Raw genomic sequence first — 24,876 nt, 5'->3', positions numbered from 1 at the left:
GATGTTTGCCATTGTTGTTCAAATATCCTTGTACGCCTTAGATGGTCCGTAACACAAGCCTCTTTTTCTACCATGTCAAATTGTTAAAATAAATTTCCTTTGTTTGAATATTTTTGATCTAATTATATTTCAAGTATGGGTACTATAGAATTACACCTATCGAGAAACATCAACCTCGTTAGCTAGATGTTTTTTAAGGAATTTGAGATTGACACATATTGCATGCATGTTGAGACACAGGTATGCGATTGTGTTCCTCAAGAGGACTGACCCATTGCCCTTGACGTGCTACCAACACCAGCAAATCTTTATAGATGGGACCTTGTGGAAACACCAGCTGCCCTGTATGGACAGAAGGAACTCTCCAACCCATACTCCCCTCCTGTCATGTGACCTTGTCACAAGGGAGATATACCTGGCACCATAACCAAGTCCTTATGGAGCTGGCTGACGTTTTAGAGAAAGAACGGAAGAGTGTCAGGTTCAGTCAACAAAGCATACGCAGATTAGGTTTGTGAGGGAAGGTGAATCAAGGACATCCAGGTCTGAGAAATCAAGCAGAATTATCGGCCAGGCAGGGGACTGGAGACTGAAAGTAGATCTCAACCAGAGATTAACTTTTCTGGATATTGTTCTCACTAACCTCAGATCGGATATGGTTCTATGGTCACCAGCAACAAAGAATGTCATCATTATCAAACTAACAGTCCCATGGGAGGAAAGGTGCAGTGAAGCACATGAAAGGAAGAGGACAAAGTATGAGGCATTGCTGACGGAATGCAGGGAGCAGGGCTGGCATACATGGAACTGCCCTCACCACTGACAAGCAGTGACTGATCAACACTGTGGACCCCCCATCCTAAGAGTTTAATGAGTAAGGGGTCAAAACACAAAATCAGGGATGGCCTCGGCTGAGGACCTCGGTGGTGCTGCAGCATATATTTAGGTAATGTATTGGTTCTATTTTATTGAATCGTCTAATCAAACACAAGGAACAGGAAACCCCCAACTGGCAAATGCCAATTCCCTAAAACTGAGAGCATCAACTACCATGATTGTTAAGGTCTTCTAGATCTGTATGCTTCATCAAAGCAAAAAAATGTTCACAAGAACAAGCCCTAAAACTAAGAGTAAAAGGTCAGCTGGTGTCAAAGGAGACATCTTTAAAATATTTGAAAGAAGAAAACACAATTATATAGCACATATAGGAGAACACATGCATTTGTTTTTGTTTGTTCGTTTGAGTTTTACGGTCCTTCGACAACTAAGTTCATTTAGGGCCAAACTACAAGGCAAACATTAATGACACGATTTGTAGAATTATAAAATTTTTAAAACTTCATATTACACAATGATCTAGTTTAATACATACGTATACCGGTAAATCACAAGCAAACTAATTTCAAGTTGATCCAAATATCTATTTATTAAAATGTTATCAATCAAAGCAAAAGCCAGTAAAAAGCTTTTGGACGGCTGGAATGTATATCACAATTCTGATGCCAAATAAATCATTTGAACAAGATATCATACAACACCTCGTTTAATATACAATTTACTATGTAAAACAACCTTTCTTTATGGCCATACATTACGATTTAAATAATTGACTGTGATTATCATAATATCAGAAAAATTTTATTATAGAAACTAATGCTGATGATTAAACAATGTTTACATACAGTGTATTGTTACTGTACAGTAGTACAACATAATGTACACTTTATGATGCTCCACCCCCGACAGAGCATAAACGATATTCGTCATTATAACAACAATTGATTTTTAATCACGTGTATAATTATATATGTCTTATAATCACAAAAAAATAATACAAAATAATTCATTTTGCTTTTGGTGCATGCGCAATCAGTACTTCATTCCATATAGGACATAGAGTCAGAATTTTTTCAGGATGCAATTAATTATTTTTAATATGTTTTATATTGAAGTAAAATTATCAACTCAAACTTTTCAAAGATGGTAATGGTGTAAAGTAAGTAACTTCTACAACTGAAGAAAAGTACCAAATCACATGCTCCTGTTTTTTGTATAAATGTTATTATTTGTCAGTGGTGGAGCATCTTAAATTAAATGTTATTTATTTCATATTAACATATTTAAATCAATAGAAGTCTTGATTACATCTTCTTTTATAAGGGCAATTCAATCAAACACAAAATTTCAAATGTTAATTTCTTTCCAGTTGCAGTAAACTAAATGCATGCTCCGGGAAAAACCCCTAGAGAAATACAATATGGCAATGCCATAGGAAAACTGCACATGATCCCCATGTACTTTGTATGTTATGCTACCCAGGGTAGTTTTAGTGCCAGTAATTTTATATAAAACATTTCATGGGAAATGATATATATGTAAAGAATTAAGTTATAAAAATATTTTTCTAAAGCAGCCTAATTACTAGGTAATAATTACAATATTTCTGACATCACTGCAATGTAAATAATCGTTGATATAAAGAGCCTTTAATTCATTTTCAACATTACAATCATAAAGTTTTCCATCATAGAATCATGCATCATCTTTTGAATCATTAATTTAGTAGCACTTATTAAGCCTTGTTTTTAACATGAAGGTAGTTTTTCTGCCTTTTCTCAAAACAGATTATATTTCTCCAAGGTATTGATTTATAAACAAGAAAATAGTTCTTTTCTCACAATACCTGTTCACATTATATATTTTCGTGCATGGTGAAAAGACAGAAAAGACACACTTAAAGTCACAGCAAGCATCCAAATCACGTCTTCTTATGACAAAATGCTATTGTCACTTATCACAGCCTTGGCAGGATGTACTTGGCTGCCATGGCAACAAGTGGTGAAGCAGTGGGGACTCCTGGGAAGGGTCCAGAAGATCCAGCAATGTCCAAGTGTGAGTAGGGAAGTGGCCGGTCAGAGTCCACACCGTGCTGTAAATTATAAAAATTAATGTGAAATAATCATCTTCATGGGAGACAAAATTGAACAGTTTTGCTGGGACTAAAATTTGTGGGGGAGATATGTTAGCGTCTTGTCAATGTAACTTACGCTTTATATATGGCCTTGAATAAAACAGCAAATAATATACTTGTACTTGTATCAAGGTCACAGCTAGCATTAAAACCCAAACATTTGGACTGTAGCTAAAAGTTTGAGGGAACTTATAAAGTAAGGGTAGCTAAAAGTTTGAGGGAACTTATAAAGTAAGGGTTTACTTAGTAATTCTACCATTTCACAAAAAAAAGTATATCATATAAATAATTAAAAGACTGAAGATAATGTATGAAGTCCAGTCAATATTAAATTCTATCAGGTTAGCATAGCAGTCCACATAGATGTACAAAAAGCACTGTTTTAGTAAGAAATAAAAGATAACAATATAAACCTTATCTAGCCCGGAGGACATGATGAGGAAAGCAGACGGCGACTGGTGTCCACGGGGTGTGGCCGACGATGGCTGGTTATTACACTGAAGAACATCCTCGTACTCCGACTTGCCGGTGTGAAACTCAAAATCCTATCAATGAAACAGAGATAAGGGTTTAAAATGTTGAAAATTAACTACATGTACCATCCCTTTTTGAAGCCTAAATTTCACCTGCCTCGCATCAAATGCAGATTGAAAATTTGAAAAACTAAACTGGGTTTCTATATTTAATAAGATTTCTTTTGCATTTTTGAATTGATTTATGCCTTACTTTATGCAGTAATATTATGTAAAGCTAGTCCAAATTTGGTTCTATGATGCACCACCTTTGGGGCGCTTCTTGGGTCAAGTAAGGGTTATGTTTTCTTACCTTCCTTAGAGATTACATTCAAAACTATTTTCTATAAAATACACATGTAACATTTATGTTCCCATAACCACCTAAAATAGATACAAAGAAATGAAAGTAAATCAAGAAAAGTACACCATTATGCAAGTGTAACGAGAATATACTATGAAAAAGATTTTGAAATTGATGAAATTGGTAGAGCTTACTTCACGTCGGATCGTGGAGATCTCAAATGGATCACCCCAGATATCTCCAACCTCTTGCATGGAGCGAGCTGTGTTCAGCTGTCTGGCTGGTCCATTGTCCATGATGATCTGCAGAAATTGAATATCAAGTATGTGAATCACGTAACCAAAGAATCAACTTCATATCTATGTTACATGAGATGGAAACGTTTAGTGAAAAGTTTCCATCCACTCGTGCTTCGTTTAGTGAAACATATCAAAGTTTCCATCCACTCGATGAAATCAAGACACAAGGATGATAGTAATTATTACATCAATCAACAATGCCTTCATCATCATATTTAACTGTACTGTAACAATGAACTCTAAATAATCCGGAGATGCCTTAATTCATTTCCTGCATAAATTGTCCAAATTAAGAATTTTCCAGACTGCCAAATTCTATGTTCTTAGTCCTAATGTAACATTACGATAATCTGGTCCCTGAAATGTTTTGTCCAAACTAAGAATGTTCCAGACTATCTGGTGTTCCACTGTACATGTAATGATTGCCCAAATTACCATAGTACTTATTACACCAAACAATGCCATATAAAATATGGTACAGTATCAATCTTATTTTAAGCGCTCTTTTATATATGTCAATTATGGTGTTTACTTGAATACCTAATAATTTTTTCGAGATCTTCACATTTATCATAACTTCATATGATTATAGTATTTGGAAAACTATGGAAGAGAAATAATCCTTTTAATAAATATCTACTCCTCAGTGATGCGTAATAGCAATTGTCTGTGGAAAAGTAAAACTTACAGAATATGCTGGTCCCATGGCACGAATGGCATGGCCGGTAAGTGTCGCAATGGTGAACAACTCTGGATTTGTAGCATCCAGAGCCTAAAACAGAGCCAATTAAGTAATGTACAATCTTAATGTTAGAATTTATGAAAAGCTATCAACTCTACACAAGACTCATACAGCATCTATACAAAATTACACATGTATAGTTTTTATCGACTGAGGTATATTTGAATTATTTGTTACCGGTATTTGATGTGATTAGCTTAAAATTATTCCAGACTATTGTTTCATAAAAGGTTTAAGTAATCTGCAGTTAGTGAGTGACTATTTTAAAGTCAACATATTAAAGCAGATCAAAGTATTTTTTGTGAAACAACTGCCTCCCTGTATAAACATACCATTTCCTTACAATGACACAATACGTCAGCCATCACCATACGACCCTCAGCATCAGTATTGCCTACACGAACTCTGACCCCAGCCCTGGAAGTGATGATTTCGTCTGCCACATAACACTCTGTAATAGGTTACACATGAAACAGTGAATAAGAAATTCTATGAATATTTTGATATTTGTATGAGTATGATAACGTCACAATTGTCCACATACAAGTTAATTAGGATTACAGTTTCGTTCGCATTTTCAAATTTTGTGATTTCCGCTTCATTTTCAATTTCTTTTCAACAAATTTTATTACAAAATGTAAGTGGATTTGGCATCAGGCAAAGCCTACTTTAGTCATCACTAAAGATTTCCATTTAAATGCAAGCAAGTTTGCAAATAATTACTTTGCAAAAGTAATGATGCCACAGAGAAATTACAAACATAAGAAGGTAAAAGGTTTAAGAGCAAAATAAAGTATTTGAAAAAATAATTTTAAAGGCTCAACAACTGCTTTGGAACAAAATTAGTAAAATGCTGCTTTACCTGATCCAACACTATTTCTAACCATACAGAGGGCTCCAACCACTCTCAGGCCTTTTGGCTTCAGCTCAGATAATGTCTGAAACAACAATGGATATATTTAATTCATTTGTATGTTACTTACCATTTTTGACACAATGCAACAAACGGAACTTCAAAAATAGAAAAAAAAATAAGGGGGCCCTTTAATAGAACCCCACTTGGACTAGTCTTTATTGCACAAATAAGCCGTTAATTTGCAAAAGATATCATATAAAGAATCCATTGATTGGTTTTCATGTCATACTTTTATATATTCTATATATAAACTCTGCATTTAAATTGAGGTCAGTGAAAATGAGGGCTTAAAAAGGAGGAGGGCACTTATTAGGTCGAATACGGTAAGTATTAACAATATCTTTGATAATTCTTGCATTGACCACCAACTATTTATAACATCTATCAGACTTAGTACTAGATTCACTACCTCAACCATAACTGTCCTGTATTATAGACCCCTATCACTGCCATACCTTCTAGACCCCATAACTGCCCTGTCTTATAGACCACTATCACTGCCATACCTTCTAGACCCCATAATTGCCCTGTCTTATAGACCACTATCACTGCCATACCTTCTATACCCCATAATTGCCCTGTATTATAGACCCCTATCACTGCCATACCTTCTATACCCCATAATTGCCCTGTCTTATAGACCACTATCACTGCCATACCTTCTATACCCCAATAATTGCCCTGTCTTATAGACCCCTATCACTGCCATACCTTCTAGACCCCATAATTGCCCTGTATTATAGACCCCTATCACTGCTCTACTTTCTAGACCCCCATAATTGCCCTGTATTATAGACCCCTATCACTGCCATACCTTCTAGACCCCATAATTGCCCTGTATTATAGACCCCTATCACTGCCATACCTTCTAGACCCCCATAATTGCCCTGTATTATAGACCCCTATCACTGCCATTCCTTCTAGACCCCATAACTGCCCTGTATTATAGACCCCGATCACTGCTCTACCTTCTAGACCCCATAACTGCCCTGATTATAGACCCTATCACTGCTCTACCTTCTAGACCCCATAATTGCCCTGTATTATAGACCCCTATCACTGCTCTACTTTCTAGACCCCCATAATTGCCTTGTCTTATAGACCACTATCACTTCCATTACCTTCTATACCCCCATAACTGCCCTGTATTATAGACCCCTATCACTGCCATACCTTCTAGACCCCATAATTGCCTTGTATTATAGACCCCTATCACTGCCATACCTTATATACCCCCCTAATTGCCCTGTATTATAGACCCCTATCACTGCTCTACCTTCTAGACCCCATAACTGCCCTGTATTATAGACCCCTATCACTGCCATACCTTCTAGACCCCATAATTGCCCTGTATTATAGACCCCTATCACTGCCATTACCTTCTATACCCCCATAACTTCCCTGTATTATATAAGACCTTCCTATCACTGCCATACCTTCTAGACCCATATACTGCCCTGTATTATATAGACCCCTATCACTGCTCTACCTTGTAGACCCCATAACTGCCCTGTATTATAGACCCCTATCACTGCTCTACCTTCTAGATCCCATAACTGTCCTGTCTTATAGACCCCTATCACTGCCATACCTTCTAGACCCCATAATTGCCCTGTCTTAGAGACCCCTATCACTGCTCTATCTTCTTGACCGCCATAACTGCCCTGTATTATAGACCCCTATCACCGCTCTACCTTGTAGACCCCCATAATTGCCCTGTATTATAGACCCCTATCACTGCCCTGTCTTATAAACCCCTGTCACTGTTCTGTCTTATAGACCCCTTTCACTGCCATACCTTCCGGACCCCATAATTGCCCAGTCTTATAGACCACTATTACTGCCATACCTTCTAGACCCCATATTTGCCCTGTATTATAGATCCCTATCACTGCTCTACCTTCTAGACCCCATAATTGCCCTGTATTATAGCCCCCATCACTGCCATTGCCTTCTATACCCCCTATAACTTCCCTGTATTATATACTCCTATCACTGCCATACCTTCTAGTACCCCATAATTGCCCTGTCTTATAGACCACTATCACTGCCATACCTTCTAGACCCCATAACTGCCCTGTATTATAGACCCCTATCACTGCTCTACCTTCTAGACCCCATAATTGCCCTGTATTATAGACCCCTATCACTGCCATACCTTCTATACCCCCATAACTGCCCTGTATTATAGACCCCTATCACTGCCATACCTTCTAGACCCCATAACTGCCCTGTATTATAGACCCCTATCACCGCTCTACCTTGTAGACCCCCATAACTGCCCTGTATTATAGACCCCTATCACTGCCCTGTCTTATAGACCCCTATCACTGTTCTGTCTTATAGACCCCTATCACTGCCATACCTTCTAGACCCCATAATTGCCCTGTCTTAGAGACCCCTATCACTGCCATACCTTCTAGACCCCATAATTGCCCTGTATTATAGACCCCTATCACTGCTCTACCTTCTAGACCCCCATAATTGCCCTGTATTATAGACCCCTATCACTGCCATACCTTATAACCCCATAACTGTTCTGTCTTATAGACCCCTATCACTGCCATACCTTCTAGACCCCATAATTGCCCTGTCTTATAGACCCTATCACTGCCATACCTTCTAGACCCCATATTGCCCTGTATTATAGACCCCTATCACTGCCATACCTTCTAGACCCCATAATTGCCCTGTATTATAGACCCCTATCACTGCCATACTTCTAGACCCCCATAACTGCCCTGTATTATAGACCCCTATCACTGCCATACCTTCTAGACCCCATAACTGCCCTGTATTATAGACCCCTATCACTGCTCTACCTTCTAGACCCCATAACTGCCCTGTATTATAGACCCCTATCACTGCCATACCTTCTAGACCCCATAACTTGCCCTGTCTTATACCCCTATCACTGCTCTATCTTCTTGACCGCCATAACTGCCCTGTATTATAGACCCCTATCACCGCTCTACCTTGTAGACCCCCATAATTGCCTGTATTATAGACCCCTATCACTGCCCTGTCTTATAAACCCCTGTCACTGTTCTGTCTTATAGACCCCTTTCACTGCCATACCTTCCGGACCCCATAATTGCCCAGTCTTATAGACCACTATTACTGCCATACCTTCTAGACCCCATATTTGCCCTGTATTATAGACCCCCTATCACTGCTCTACCTTCTAGACCCCATAATTGCCCTGTATTATAGACCCCTATCACTGCCATTACCTTCTATACCCCCATAACTTCCCTGTATTATATACTCCTATCACTGCCATACCTTCTAGACCCCATAATTGCCCTGTATTATAGACCCTATCCTGCCCCTATCCTATCACTGCTCTACCTTGTAGACCCCCATAATTGCCCTGTATTATAGACCCCTATCACTGCTCTACCTTCTAGACCCCATAACTGCCCTGTCTTATAGACCCCTATCACTGCCATACCTTCTAGACCCCATAATTGCCCTGTCTTAGAGACCCCTATCACTGCTCTATCTTCTTGACCGCCATAACTGCCCTGTATTATAGACCACTATCTATCACGCTCTACCTTGTAGACCCCATAATTGCCCTGTATTATAGACCCCTATCACTGCCCTGTCTTATAGACCCCTATCACTGTTCTGTCTTATAGACCCCTTTCACTGCCATACCTTCTGGACTCCATAATTGCCCAGTCTTATAGACCACTATCACTGCCATACCTTCTAGACCCTATAACTGCCCTGTATTATAGACCCCTATCACCGTTCTACCTTGTAGACCCCCATAATTGCCCTGTATTATAGACCCCTATCACTGCCCTGTCTTATAGACCACTATCACTGCCATACCTTCTAGACCCCATAAATGCCCTGTATTATAGACCCCTATCACTGCTCTACCTTGTAGACCCCCATAATTGCCCTGTATTATAGACCCCTATCACTGCCCTGTCTTATAGACCACTATCACTGCCTTACCTTCTAGACCCCATCAACTGCCCTGTCTTATAGACCCCTATCACTGCTCTACCTTCTAGACCCCCATAATTGCCCTGTCTTATAGACCCCTATCACTGCCATACCTTCTAGACCTCCATAATTGCCCTGTATTATAGACCCCTATCACCGCTCTACCTTCTAGACCCCCATAATTGCCCTGTATTATAGACCCCTATCACTGCCTGTCTATAGACCCCTATCACTGTTCTGTATTATAGACCCCTTTCACTGCCATACCTTCTGGACCCCATAATTGCCCTGTCTTATAGACCACTATCACTGCCATACCTTCTAGACCCTATAACTGCCCTGTATTATAGACCCCTATCACCGTTCTACCTTGTAGACCCCCATAATTGCCCTGTATTATAGACCCCTATCACTGCCCTGTCTTATAGACCCTATCACTGCCATACCTTCTAGACCCCATAACTGCCCTGTATTATAGACCCCTATCACCGCTCTACCTTGTAGACCCCCATAATTGCCCTGAATTACCCCTATCATGCCCTGTCTTATAGCCACTATCACTGCCATACCTTATAGACCCCTATCACTGCCCTGTCTTATAGACCCCTATCACTGCTCTACTTCAAGACCCCATAATTGCCCTGTCTTATAGACCCCTATCACTGCCATACCTTCTAGACCTCCATAATTGCCCTGTATTATAGACCCCTATCACTGCAACACCTTCTAGACCCCCATAAATTGCCCTGTATTATAATCCCGCCATACCTTCTAGACCCCATAATTGCCTGTCTTATAGACTCCTATACTGCCATACTTGTAGACCCCCATAATGCCCCTGTATTATAGACCCCTATCATGCTCTATCCTTCTAGACCCCATAATATTGCCATAGTACCCCAATAATTGCCCTGTATCACTGCTTTACCTTCTAGACCCCCATAACTGCCCTGTATTATATATCCCTATCACTGCTCTACCTTCTGGACCCCCATAATTGGCCTGTATTATAGACCCCTATCACTGCCATACCTTCTAGACCCCCATAATTGCCCTTTATTATAGACCCCTATCACTGCCATACCTTCTAGACCACATACCTGTCCTGTATTATAGACCCCTGTCACTGCTCTACCTTCTAGACCCCCATAAATTGCCCTTCCAGGAAATTGCCATCATTTCATTACCTTGAAGAATCCAGCCACCGTAGCAGCCCCACATTTGTCTCTGTGCATGCCCGCCATCACTCCTCCAGCCTTAATATCAGCACCACCAGTATCATAAGTGATCCCCTACAAATATAAAAGGTCAAGGTCAACATTCATCTCTAATTCCTCAAAGCTCCATAAATAAAAGATACATTTAGCTAATGTATGCTTCATGATTTCTAACCATCTCCACTTAATCATAAGATGTCAGTTCCCATAAAGGTTATCTTAACTCATTCATACCTGAAGACACATTTAGACTCTTCTGAATCAAAGAATAGACCGGTCCATTATATAATTTCAGTTGTGAATGAGTTAATTAATTTAATCTTAATAGCTGCTACAAAGAAATTGAAGACTGTTACATACCTTTCCTACCAAAAACAATGTTTTCTCCACTTTGCCTTCCCCTTCATACTCGAGGAAGATCAAACGTCCACGATGTCTGTCCACTTCTGCAGAATTGAAAAAAAAAAAAATTACCGTCAGTTGGTAAAAAATTCTGGCTTTTCAAATTGAAGGTCTTTATCAAGAGTCCATGGCACTGTTGTATTGGTATTGATTTGATAAGTTATACAGGAAGCCATAGTGTAATTATAAGTTACTTTATATTCAAGTGAGATTTATAGTGGATTTCGCTTGGGGAAAGAAATCGTGAAAATAGATCCCCATGAAAGTATCTAAAATACAGACAAAATATAACTTCTGGCCTCAGGATCAGGAAACAGACCCAAACTGACTTAATTTTAGACTTAGCCAATCAAAGCTGATGTTACAATAAGAGTCATCATTTATGATTGGCGAAGTCAAATCTTAAGTCTAGGATTCTTTCATGATCTTGAGGCCAGAAAGTCGTGAAATTAAATCTCCTTGAAAATATTCTTAGGTATTAAAATTCAAAATAACGTTGCCATAAAATTAAATCTCCGTGAAAACATTCTTAGGTATCAAAATTCAAAACAACGTCTCCGCAAAAATAAGTTCATTATCACATTGTCTAACTTACTGTTTGCAGCCCTGTTGACAGCAGACAGTAGTGGGTATTCATTCTGGAACTGTCCAGCATCGGAATGTACAGTCACCTTAAAATAAGCCAATTTTGGTGAAACCATAGGTCAAAGTTCAAACTCATATTTATTTTTCCACCTGAAGAGTGCTCCATTGCAACTACAGAATTCAAAAGTTTATGTCGCTCTGTAACTATTTAGATATCATACACTTACAATTTAATGATTTCCAGATTCTGGTTTTCCATTAATTGTGATGTCATCTTTAGATGTGATTTTTGTGACGTCATAATCACTAGAAGGTGATGCTAATTAATTGACAGTAAATCATACTTTACCCAGAAGTCCCTGTTACCAGTACAATAGGCCCAAGTGGCCTGAACAGCTACATGTACTGACCTATACATTCGCAAAAGTAGTAAACCTTAACTACTGTGTTCCTGAACTTTGACCTCACATATTCCACCACACGTGGCCTGAACAGCTGACCTGGACATTAGCGACCAGTACCTACTTAACTACTGTGTTCCTGAACACTGACCTCACATACTCCTCCACACGTGGCCTGAACAGCTGACCTGGACATTAGTGACCAGTACCTACCTTAACTACTGTGTTCCTGAACATTGACGTCACATCCTACTCCTCCACACGTGGCCTGAACAGCTGACCTGGACATTAGTGACCATTACCTACCTTAACTACTGCGTTTCCTGAACACTGATGTCACATACTCCTCCACACGTGGCCTGAACAGCTGACCTGGACATAAGTGACCAGTACCTACCTTAACTACTGTGTTCCTGAACATTGATGTCACATACTCCTCCACACTAGCCTGAACAGCTGACCTGGACATTAGTGACCAGTACCTACCTTAACTACTGTGTTCCTAAACATTGATGTCACATACTCCTCCACACATGGCCTGAACAGCTGAACTGGACATTAGTGACCAGTACCTATCTTAAATACTGTGTTTCCTGAACACTGATGTCACATACTCCTCCACACATGGCCTGAACAGCTGACCTGGACATTAGTGACCAGTACCTACCTTAACTACTGTGTTCCTGAACACTGATGTCACATACTCCTCCACACGTGGCCTGAACAGCTGACCTGGACATTAGTGACCAGTACCTACCTTAACTACTGTGTTCCTGAACATTGACGTCACATACTCATCCACATGTGGTCTGAACAAATGACCTGGACATTAGTGACCACCAGTACCTACCTTAACTACTGTGTTCCTGAACATTGATGTCACATACTCCTCCACACATGGCCTGAACAGCTGACCTGGACATTAGTGACCAGTACCTACCTTAACTACTGTGTTTCCTGAACATTGATGTCACATACTCCTCCACACATGGCCTGAACAGCTGACCTAAACATTAGTGACCAGTACCTACCTTAACTACTGTGTTCCTGAACATTGATTTCACATACTCCTCCACACATGGCCTGAACAGCTGACCTGGACAATAAGAGTGACCAGTACCTGCCTTAACTACTGTGTTCCTGAACACTGATGTCACATTCTCCTCCACACGTGGCCTGAACAGCTGACCTGGACATTAGTGACCAGTACCTACCTTAACTACTGTATTCCTCAACATTGACGTCACATACTCCTCCACACGTGGCCTGAACAGCTGACCTGGACATAAGTGACCAGTACCTACCTTAACTACTGTGTTCCTGAACTTTGACCTCACATACACTCCTCCACACATGGCCTGAACAGCTTGACCTGGACATTAGTGACCAGTACCTACCTTAACTACTGTGTTCCTGAACATTGATTTCACATACTTACCTCCATACATGGCCTGAACAGCTGACCTGGACATAAGAGTGACCAGTACCTGCCTTAACTACAGTGTTCCTGAACACTGATGTCACATTCTCCTCCACACGTGGCCTGAACAGCTGACCTGGACATTAGTGACCAGTACCTACCTTAACTACTGTGTTCCTCAACATTGACGTCCACATACTCCTCCACACGTGGCCTGAACAGCTGACCTGGACATAAGTGACCAGTTCCTACCTTAACTACTGTGTTCCTGAACTTTGACCTCACATACTCCTCCACACATGGCCTGAACAGCTGACCTGGACAAAAGAGTGACCAGTACCTACCTTAACTACTGTGTTCCTGAACACTGATGTCACATACTCCTCCACACATGGCCTGAACAGCTGACCTGGACATTAGTGACCAGTACCTACCTTAACTACTGTGTTCCTGAACATTGACATCACATACTCCTCCACACATGGCCTGAACAGCTGACCTGGACATAAGAGTGACCAGAACCTACCTTAACTACTGTGTTCCTGAACACTGATGTCACATACTCCTCCACACATGGCCTGAACAGCTGACCTGGACATAAGAGTGACCAGTACCTACCTTAACTACTGTGTTCCTGAACAACTGATGTCACTTACTCTTCACACACGTGGCCTGAACAGCTGACCTGGACATAAGTGACCAGTACCTACCTTAACTACTGTGTTCCTGAACATTGATGTCACATACTCCTCCACACATGGCCTGAACAGCTGACCTGGACATTAGTGACCAGTACCTACCTTAACTACTGTGTTCCTGAACATTGATGTCACATACTCCTCCACACATGGCCTGAACAGCTGACCTAAACATTAGTGACCAAGTACCTACCTTAACTACTGTGTTCCTGAACATTGATTTCACATACTCCTCCACACATGGCCTGAACAGCTGACCTGGACATAAGAGTGACCAGTACCTGCCTTAACTACTGTGTTCCTGAACACTGATGTCACATTCTCCTCCACACGTGGCCTGAACAGCTGACCTGGACATTAGTGACCAGTGCCTACCTTAACTACTGTATTCCTCAACATTGACGTCACATACTCCTCCACACGTGGCCTGAACAGCTGACCTGGACATAAGTGACCAGTACCTACCTTAACTACTGTGTTCCTGAACTTTGACCTCACATACTCCTCCACACATGGCCTGAACAGCTGACCTGGACATTAGTGACCAGTACCTACCTTAACTACTGTGTTCCTGAACATTGATTTCACATACTCCTCCACACGTGGCCTGAACAGTGACCTGGACATAAGTGACCAGTTCCTACCTTAACTACTGTGTTCCTGAACTTTGACCTCACATACTCCTCCACACATGGCCTGAACAGCTGACCTGGACAAAAGAGTGACCAGTACCTACCTTAACTACTGTGTTCCTGAACACTGATGTCACATACTCCTCCACACATGGCCTGAACAGCTGACCTGGACATTAGTGACCAGTACCTACCTTAACTACTGTGTTCCTGAACACTGACATCACATACTCCTCCACACATGGCCTGAACAGCTGACCTGGACATAAGAGTGACCAGTACCTACCCTTAACTACTGTGTTCCTGAACACTGATGTCACATACTCCTCCACACATGGCCTGAACAGCTGACCTGGACATAAGAGTGACCAGTACCTACCTTAACTACTGTGTTCCTGAACACTGATGTCACTTATACTCTCCTCCACACGTGGCCTGAACAGCTGACCTGGACATTAGTGACCAGTACCTACCTTAACTACTGTGTTCCTGAACATTGACGTCACATACTCCTCCACAACAGTGGACCTGGACATTAGTGACCAATACATTACTGACCTGATTTGATGTCACATACTCCTCCACATGGCCTGAACAGCTGACATGGACATAAGAGTGACCAGTACCTACCTTAACTACTGTGTTCCTGAACACTGATGTCACTTACTCTTCCACACATGGCCTGAACAGCTGACCTGGACATTAGAGTGACCAGTACCTACCTTAACTACTGTGTTCCTGAACACTGATGTTACTTACTCTCTCCACACATGGCCTGAACAGCTGACCTGGACATTAGTGACCAGTACCTACCTTAACTACTGTGTTCCTGAACATTGATGTCACATACTCCTCCACACGTGGGGCAGCCATTCGTTCTGGGTCAGATCCACCGATGTCACGCGTCATGATTCTGCCAATCAAAATGTTCATATCTCATTAATACCAAACTTGTTAATATTATACATTCATGGCCCCGCGTTGATACAAAGTTATATTTACCTGAAGGTGTAATATTACATCACACTGTCACTGGGGACACAAATTGTTTATTATACTGAAATTTTTTTTTAGCTAGCTACCTTGGGAGTAAATATATGTATAACTAAAATTTGCGATGAGTATAAATTGTCATTTTATACTTCCTCCTACATTGTTGTACAATTGGAAGGGGAAATAACTTTGTGCGAAAGATGGCACCATGGGGGCACATGCCCCTGGGCAATACAATTTTTTTTCCATAGGAAAATATGTTTTATTTTCTAGCTATCATTTGATGTATTTCAGCTAATCACAGGCATTAAGCATGAGGCATAATAATACGGTATAGTGATTTAATTTGAAGGTCATTTTATCACATAATCCGCTTGATATCCAGTGATTTCGCCCCAGTAATATTTCTGCATATGTCACTAGTGTAATATGACCTGGAGCGATTTTCATTGGCTGAAAATTCATTGTGACATCAGAAAATAATATTACGTCAGGAAAAATGATGTGATGCTGGATTACGAGGACAGCGGGACAAAATGGCGGCCTTAGCTATATATTTGGAATACATTTTGACATGAAATTCTTTGATATGTAGGTATTTGGAGTTATGTGATAAAAAGTATCTTAAATATGTTTTCATTTCATATGAGATTTATGAAACTTGTCTCGAAAACTCTTGTTTTTGCTTACCCTGGCCCAAAAAAATAAAAACTTCTTAGACTCATTTCATAAAATCTTGTATGAAATGAACACTCATGTAAGATCCTATACAATCCCTGAAATATCATATTAAATATGCCGTTCCAGTTCCACCCCAAGTTCTCCATCAGAGCAACATTCTTACCTTCCTTTCTCCAAACCATTGGCCAGGTCTATACCATCTGTCACGCGCTTCAAATCATTACACCAAAGTCCAAGTTTTGATATCTTGGTATTTTTGGTAGGGACATCCTCACGAATCTCAAAAGGCTATAAAAAAAGCAAATACTGCTGACAGTAACTTAATTAGCCCAAATACAAAATAATTTGGCTGTAATGACCTCTAAAGGAGCAAATAAATGGTCATCATATTAGGCCAAGTGGTCCTTACACAGGTCAAATTATGTTTTAAAATTAAGGGCAAGACAATAGCCTGTTAAGCACCCACTGTCGTAACATTCCTGGGGTCTATAGAGGACATCAGAAGTGGGCAGGAGGGTGGTGTGGTGTGGGGGGTCTTACATCCTACATACCAGATAGACAACCCGTAGAGCATCAAGTGTTGTAATACTCCTAGCCTAATGAAAAGTGGGCAGAAGGGAGGGGGATAGTGGGGGTAGATGGGGTGGGTGGGGCTTACATCCTACTTACCACATAAACAGCCTGTAAAGCACCAAGTGTCGTAACACTCCCAGCCTTAGGAAAACTACTGTCTATCGGGCGCACCAATAGGGGACACTTACATCCTGCTTGCATTGCCCTGTAATGAATCAAGGAACATTTGTGAGGAAGTTAACAATTACCGGTAAAACTTTAGAAGTATTTAATGGTAGTAACAGTTAGGTAAAAGACCATTGAATGGATTAACCACTGTGTCATCTGACCACAAATGTCTGACCGATGGAGATATGATTTTTTGTGAAGGGCTTTTAGTTTCATTACGAACAATTTTTTATTCATAAAGTCAAATCTAGTTAAAACCAGATCTTAGATTACACTCCATTCCTGTACATTCCAGTATTGGAGTGTAATCAAAGATCTGGCTTTCATCAGATTGTGTAAAATCATTAACACTATGAATGTCAATGTACTGCACCCAATTGATTTTCAGCCAAATTGTGAGTTGATTATTTACTAAAACCGTAGTGCTACTGCATGGCTACATTACCTTTCATTCATTATGCCTGTATATAAACATTACGAAATAATAAAATTCATAATAACAAAATTGATCTTCAGACCAAATTTTGAGTTGATTCCTTACTAACAGTTGGGCTATACTGCATTGACTTTTAACTCATATTAATGCAATACAAAAATCCTTAATTTCATACTAGATACCAAAACTAACATTGACTTTTAACCTAATATTAATTAGTGGTCTTGATGTGAGCAATTTTAATGTGAAGTTGCCTTTATATGTAAAGTACATCCAATATTTGAAAGAAAGTGAGAAAAGCAGAGAAAAGATCCCTCTTTCTATTGTCAGAAATACTCACCGCTGAAGGCCTTTCTTCCCAGCATCAGCAAAGCGTCGGACATCGTCATAGTCTCTGTTCAGTGGACCAGTGGGAGAAAAGATCTGAGGAAAAAAATTACTTTCAGCATATTATATCTTTATAGTATATTAATCAAATATTGGCCGTCATTGAGGTAAATAGGCCATTATTTTAGATTCTACCAGGGTTGTATAACACCATATCAACCAAACCAATATATTGACATGCATGTATACTGAATTACACCCTCAATATTCCAGGGGTTACTTTCACAATCATTTTATTGACCCCTGGATTATCTCATAGTAGAACTGAAGGCTGAGCTGAGTTCAGGAGAAAAAAATGACCCATCACAGGCCAGCAGAAACCATCGTTGAAAATTACAGAGACCGGCACCCGGTCAACTCAACAGTTACAAAATCAAACACAATGTGCTGTTATTCGATTCCTTTGATGAAGGTCAAAAGGCCAAATTAACTGTTGATCCATTGTTGCAGACAGAGACTTCAACTTTGCTATGGTACAACAGTGATAGTAACCTCTGGAAAGTTGAGGATGACTGAACTGTTTCCAAATACATGTAATTATGACTTACCAATCGCCTTGATGGTACAACATCTGTATCAATCAGTGTGACATCCTTACCAAATGCAGAATCCACCTAAAATTATAATTAATTTATTAAAAACATACAAATAACGATTAAAAACAATGGATCCTCAGTCAGTACCTGCACAGGATTTTGACATTCTATTAATAATATATAGTATTAATATATAAGAAATACCCCTATATACTGTGTTTTTATATAGTATATAGGGGTATTTTTATATATTTATACTATATATTATTAACAGAACGTCAAACTCCAGTGGTACCTGGCAACTGTCCCACATCGGTTTCAAACTTGCGACTCAGAGATAATGGACCTTTGATAACTTACATGGCTACTGCAGCCTCCAGCAGACATTCAGAGAACAGATGGAGATATAGATAACACACAACTTAGGTATAAATTATACATGACAAAGAAAGAATCAAGCATGGACTATCTCCAATTTAATTAATTATTGCCTTTTATAATCAATCACTTATCTTTAAAGGAGTTATCATAAACAATTGATGGGGTTTAGGTTTTGTTACTTTAACGTCCTATTGACATTCAGGGTAATATAAGGACGTTCCAGGTTTGTTGGTGGAGGAAAGCTGGAGTACGCAGAGAAAAAACACTTACCTGACTATACCTTTCCAGTGGAGCCTTCAAACATTCCAGGTTGTCGTTCACTCCTGAGAGTTTTGATACACTATCTGTTACCACGACAACCCCATCAAACTGAGCGTCCTTGACATCAAGACAGGGAATAAGCTCGGGAAGGCTGCATGTAATCATGTACAGACATAATATAATACAATGTACCTACATGTAAGATTCAGAATCAAACAGATTCAAATTGATATGCAACATTTCCTTGAAAACAAAATTAACTTCCATCATATTTTATGCTATAGCATAAGATGGATGATATTTTTTATGATATAGCAATACATGTTGCGATGTGAAGAATGAAAAATATTCTGAACTTTTTAAATATAATATGCATGCAGGTGTCAGACAAGGTGACTCCATCAGTCCTTATATTTTCATTTGTTTGTCAAAGTTAAAATACAACCCTGATATAAGGGGAATTAATCTGTTTAATTCTGAATTTGATGGACATGTATTAATTATTATATATCACATGCTGTAATATCACATTGATTTAATAAAATATATTATACCGAATATAAGAAGAAAAAAAACTTTTGAAGTGCTGTCAATTTAATTATTACCACAATTCTTTGGACATATTTTGTTTGTTTTATTTGTTTTATGACCAATTCACGGCCACAGATGTCCAGGGTCAAAGTTTTAATGTTTGACATCTTAACCACTTAAACATTAAAATCAGGAAGTTCTATTCCAAGCAGAGTTTAAAGCATGATTAGTCATCAGTGATTCTTGGTAAATCTATGATAAGAACACCAGGTGAATACGTTTATATATATATATATCTTATGCATATTTATATTAGAGCTCAATGGTAAATACATATAGAGAGAGGTTGATATAAGTATTTATCATAATTATGTCTCTGATATATGTATACAGAAGTCTTATGATAGAGTCAGGTTGCTGATAACACATATGTATACACGCATCACAGGTATAAAGTATCTAGGTTTAAAATGTATAGGTCACTTACTTGTGGTTTTAATGATAACAGAATTGCATTTGTTGACTCTCACATATTTAACTTTGTACATTTACTGGGATTTACTGGAATTGCTGACTTGGATGGATAATGGCAGAATAAAATTATACTTTCAGGTCTGAGCTTCTGTATAGGAAAAAAAATCTCAAAACTCAAACATGATCTTTTTGTCTACAACATTTAGTCCATTGGTAGCATCAATATACCTGCATGATTCTATGAATTTCCAGTGATATTGGTACATTTATTTGTGACTTTTGTTTCGAAATTAACTCCCCTTCTTTTTGATTACTTTGATCTGAATAAGACTCATAATATCAAACCTGTCTATAAAGACCATCCAATTGAATAAGAAAAAGGTCTTTATAGCTAAGTGGTTTTTATATTACAAACAAGACAAATTGAGTGGGAAAAGGTCCCTTTGATTACCTTAGAATGTGGTCTCATTAAGGAGATGGTCTTTATAAAGAGGTGGTCGCTGAAGGCAGGTTTTATTATCTACCATAATCATAGATATTTATAATAAGCTATAGTGTAAGAGTCGACCCTTTGGTAACTAAGAAGGCTGTCTTATTAAGGAGGTGGTCTTTATACAGAGGTGGTTTCTAGTGCTAAGAAGCTAGTGTTTCTTAACTGACTTTTATGATTCCAAGTCCTACATCATATCTGTATATTAGTAGACCAATCTAGGAACTGAGTTCAAAAATTGGTTTTATTTGTTTTATGACCAATTCACGGCCACATATGTCCAGGATCAAAGTTTTAATGTTTGACATCTTAACCACTTAAACATTAAAATCAGGAAGTTCTATTCCAAGCAGAGTTTAAAGCATGATTAGTCATCAGTGATTCTTGGTAAATCTATAATAAGAACACCAGGTGAATACGTTTATATATATATATCTTATGCATATTTATATTAGAGGTCAATGGTAAATACATATAGAGAGAGGTTGATATAAGTATTTATCATAATTATGTCTCTGATATATGTATACAGAAGTCTTATGATAGAGTCAGGTTGCTGATAACACATATGTACACACGCATCACCTGTATAAAGTATCTAGGTTTAAAATGTATAGGTCACTTACTTGTAGTTTTAATGATAACAGAATTGCATTTGTTGACTCTCACATATTTAACTTTGTACATTTACTGGGATTTACTGGAATTGCAGACTTGGATGGATAATGGCAGAATAAAATTATACTTTCAGGTCTGAGCTTCTGTATAGGAAAAAAAATCTCAAAACTCAAACATGATCTTTTTGTCTACAACATTTAGTCCATTGGTAGCATCAATATACCTGCATTGGTATGAATTTCCAGTGATATTGGTACATTTATTTGTGACTTTTGTTTCGAAATTAACTCCCCTTCTTTTTGATTACTTTGATCTGAATAAGACTCATAATATCAAACCTGTCTATAAAGACCATCCAATTGAATAAGAAAAAGGTCTTTATAGCTAAGTGGTTTTTATATTACAAACAGGACAAATTGAGTGGGAAAAGGTCCCTTTGATTACCTGAGAATGTGGTCTCATTAAGGAGATGGTCTTTATACAGAGGTGGTCGCTGAAGGCAGGTTTTATTATCTACCATAATCATAGATATTTATAATAAGCTATAGTGTTTCCTAATTGCCTTGTAAGAGTCGACCCTTTGGTAACTAAGAAGGCTGTCTCATTAAGGAGGTGGTCTTTATACAGAGGTGGTTTCTAGTGCTAAGAAGCTAGTGTTTCTTAACTGACTTTTCAGATTCCAAGTCCTACATCATACCTGTATATTAGTAGACCAATCTAGGAACTGAGTTCAAAAATTGGTCCTCTGTATTCAATCAACCGTTTAAGTACAGTTGTAACCAGTGGACTTAATGTTGCATGTTATAATTCAATCAAGAATTATTAAGTTGTTATTATTATATAATTAAAGGCAAAACAAAGTAGACCTAGTAATATAGGCAGGTTTAGCGGACTAGTTAAATCTATCTGACCCCGTTAAGTCTTGCATGTGTATATTCAATCCAACTAGCATCTTCACATGTCACGACAACATAATCTATTACACTCCTTAGCTTACGATCATCGACCTATATGTCGGTATCGCTTGGTAGGCATATGTGTCCAGCTAGTCTAGGATCGAGCCAAAAGTTCTGTGTATTCCATCATTTGATCTGTGTATTTCATACCACAGACGTCTGCTTCTGGTTTGAAAAAAAAATTGCTGACAGTATATAACTATAATGTAGGTAATATTATGTTCAACCAGAAGCAGACGCCTGCATGTGGATCTTATCATCTAGAAATTCACCGAGCCATTAGGCCTAGACTGACCCTTATCTATCAGACCCGTATACAGTGTGTATACATGGTAGCTACCATTTTTTTGTACATTGATTGTTAATCATATCAAAGTGTTATAAAACATTTAATTCCTTATATTCAACCAACAATGACGACGATCGACACTAAAATCATTTGATGGACTCACATGTAATCTTGGGTCAACAGTACTAGTACTAGTGATATCGACATTATCTATTTACATATACATGTATAATGTACATGTACTATATGTTCATAGGCTCACTTTTATTGTTTGTGACACCTGAATATACCTATTTTAGACGCTAAATAGTTTAACATGCGCTCCCTGGGCACCGATACCAAAATTTTAACAAACCACAGGCCCAAAGACTTACCCGGTGTTGTCCATCCTTAGCAGGCTAGCCCAAGACGTGGAGTTCAGACGTGTACGTAGAACACTGCTGAAACGAAAGAACCCACGTGACGATTCTATATTTAGAACGGACTAATCTCTTTCTCTCGTCAGTGGCGAATTCGAAGCTACCATTGACGCAAAACGCAACTGTGTGCACATCAATCAATTTTCAGATAAGAAAAAAATCAATGTCATAACTACACGTAACCGAGACTAATATTACAGTATATATTTTAATTTGTTATCTGAATCGCTTTTATTTTTATTACTTGTTAGGTTTACTTTTTCCGGAAAAATTATGCTTCCGTTAGACGTGTAAAGATACCGTTATTGACATTTCCGATGGGCAATAAAACAGGAGGACGTTATTACAATGAACTTTGATATGTGACTAGTCTTCGTCGCTATCACAATAACATAAGTGTACAAATAAAGAGTACATTTGTAATCATTTTGTATTTAGTCCCCTTTGTGCATTTTAACAATGCGTTTTCATGTGTGGGCTAGAAATGATGCAATGAGAGTATCAGCACTTTCATGCATAAGAAATATTGACTGTCTATTAAAACCTGTTTTCTTACAAAATTATCAAAATTGCTCTAGGCCTACCATTTAATTGCAGCGTAGAAAGAAAGTCACCAAAAACACGACCGTGTTTGGTAAAAATACAGTACATGTTAGAATGAAGATACGACGACATTTACAATTATAATTTCTAAATGTATGTAACTTTCAATCTGCAATACACAGAAAAAATGCATACACGTTTTACGTACGTTATAAAACGCATGTAAAAACGCATGTTAAGGACCACGCATGTAAATACATATAATACGCATGGTAAACACGCGTAAAACGTAAACGCATGTAAAACGGACGTATCAAAACATGTGTCATACATACGTTTGATCCTATTTCAAAATCCACTTTTTTGTTTTTATGTACATTTACATTGTCTTTGAAGTTGCACCATATATTTGTCATTTTCAAAAGTAAAGTTTAATTCCATTTTATTTGTTTGCGGTTCCTGTCCAATGACTGGTGGGTTTTTTCATACATAGTACATGTATGTTGTATTTACAAACGAGTGACTACATTGATAAATTTCATAATCTTAGGATGATTTTATTTTTCCTACATCAATTTGTCCTTGACGTCACTTTATCACTTACATTTCAAAGGCTAAAATCTTTACTGAAGTCGTTTGGAATAAAACGGTGGTCAGCTGATATTGATTATATGTATTCAGAGCATTAGTCTTCAAAACTGTTAAAATTTAAATTTAAAAAGACGGAATCCACATTAGCGGTTTTGTTTCTGTTCACAATCAGTAGATGTACATAATTGTAGACCTACATGTATCATCATACGAAAACAAACGTACGTAAAACATATGTTAAACATACGTTTAACGCATGTTTTGTTCAAACGTACGTTTTACGCATGGTGGCCAAAACATACATGTACGAAAAACGCATGTTTTAAACATACGTTTAAAGCATGTTTTTTCAAACGTATGTAAAACATGCGTTGCACTTTTTGCTGTGTATTTGAACTGTAATTGATTTTTGTTTTCTCATGTAACTTTATGTATAATAAATACAAAAATAATATAGAATATCTTGTTTTGTTTTGGTGGATGCGCA

At 38.4% G+C, this 24,876-nt stretch overlaps 1 protein-coding gene across 1 annotated transcript; it reads right to left on the bottom strand.

The window, feature by feature from the left end:
* Nucleotides 1-1,407: 1,407 nt before the first annotated feature.
* LOC138335317 (putative aminopeptidase W07G4.4) lies at nt 1,408-23,343 on the bottom strand. The gene is made up of 16 exons (XM_069284345.1): nt 23,211-23,343; nt 19,488-19,629; nt 18,849-18,914; nt 18,254-18,336; nt 17,406-17,514; nt 16,900-17,024; nt 15,876-15,975; nt 11,922-11,997; nt 11,285-11,370; nt 10,895-10,999; nt 5,691-5,766; nt 5,161-5,279; nt 4,775-4,858; nt 3,982-4,089; nt 3,385-3,516; nt 1,408-2,929 (listed from the first exon to the last, which is right to left on the bottom strand). The coding sequence occupies exons 1-16, from the start codon at nt 23,222-23,224 to the stop codon at nt 2,795-2,797; spliced, it is 1,560 nt and encodes a 519-aa protein (XP_069140446.1). The 5' UTR covers nt 23,225-23,343; the 3' UTR covers nt 1,408-2,794.
* Nucleotides 23,344-24,876: the final 1,533 nt, after the last annotated feature.

The sequence above is a fragment of the Argopecten irradians genome, chromosome 11 (genome assembly GCF_041381155.1).
Source record: "Argopecten irradians isolate NY chromosome 11, Ai_NY, whole genome shotgun sequence".
Taxonomy (NCBI): domain Eukaryota; kingdom Metazoa; phylum Mollusca; class Bivalvia; order Pectinida; family Pectinidae; genus Argopecten; species Argopecten irradians.
This window is presented reverse-complemented; position numbering and strand designations above follow the sequence as displayed.

Bases quoted from the DNA above. Each gene is read 5' to 3' on its own strand.
- LOC138335317 (XM_069284345.1), bottom strand. The intron at 18,337-18,848 runs GTAAGTCATAAT...TTTTTTCCTCAG, and splicing joins TTGTACCATCAAGGCGATTG to ATCTTTTCTCCCACTGGTCC. The intron at 4,859-5,160 runs GTATGTTTATAC...GCTCTGTTTTAG, and splicing joins TGTGTCATTGTAAGGAAATG to GCTCTGGATGCTACAAATCC.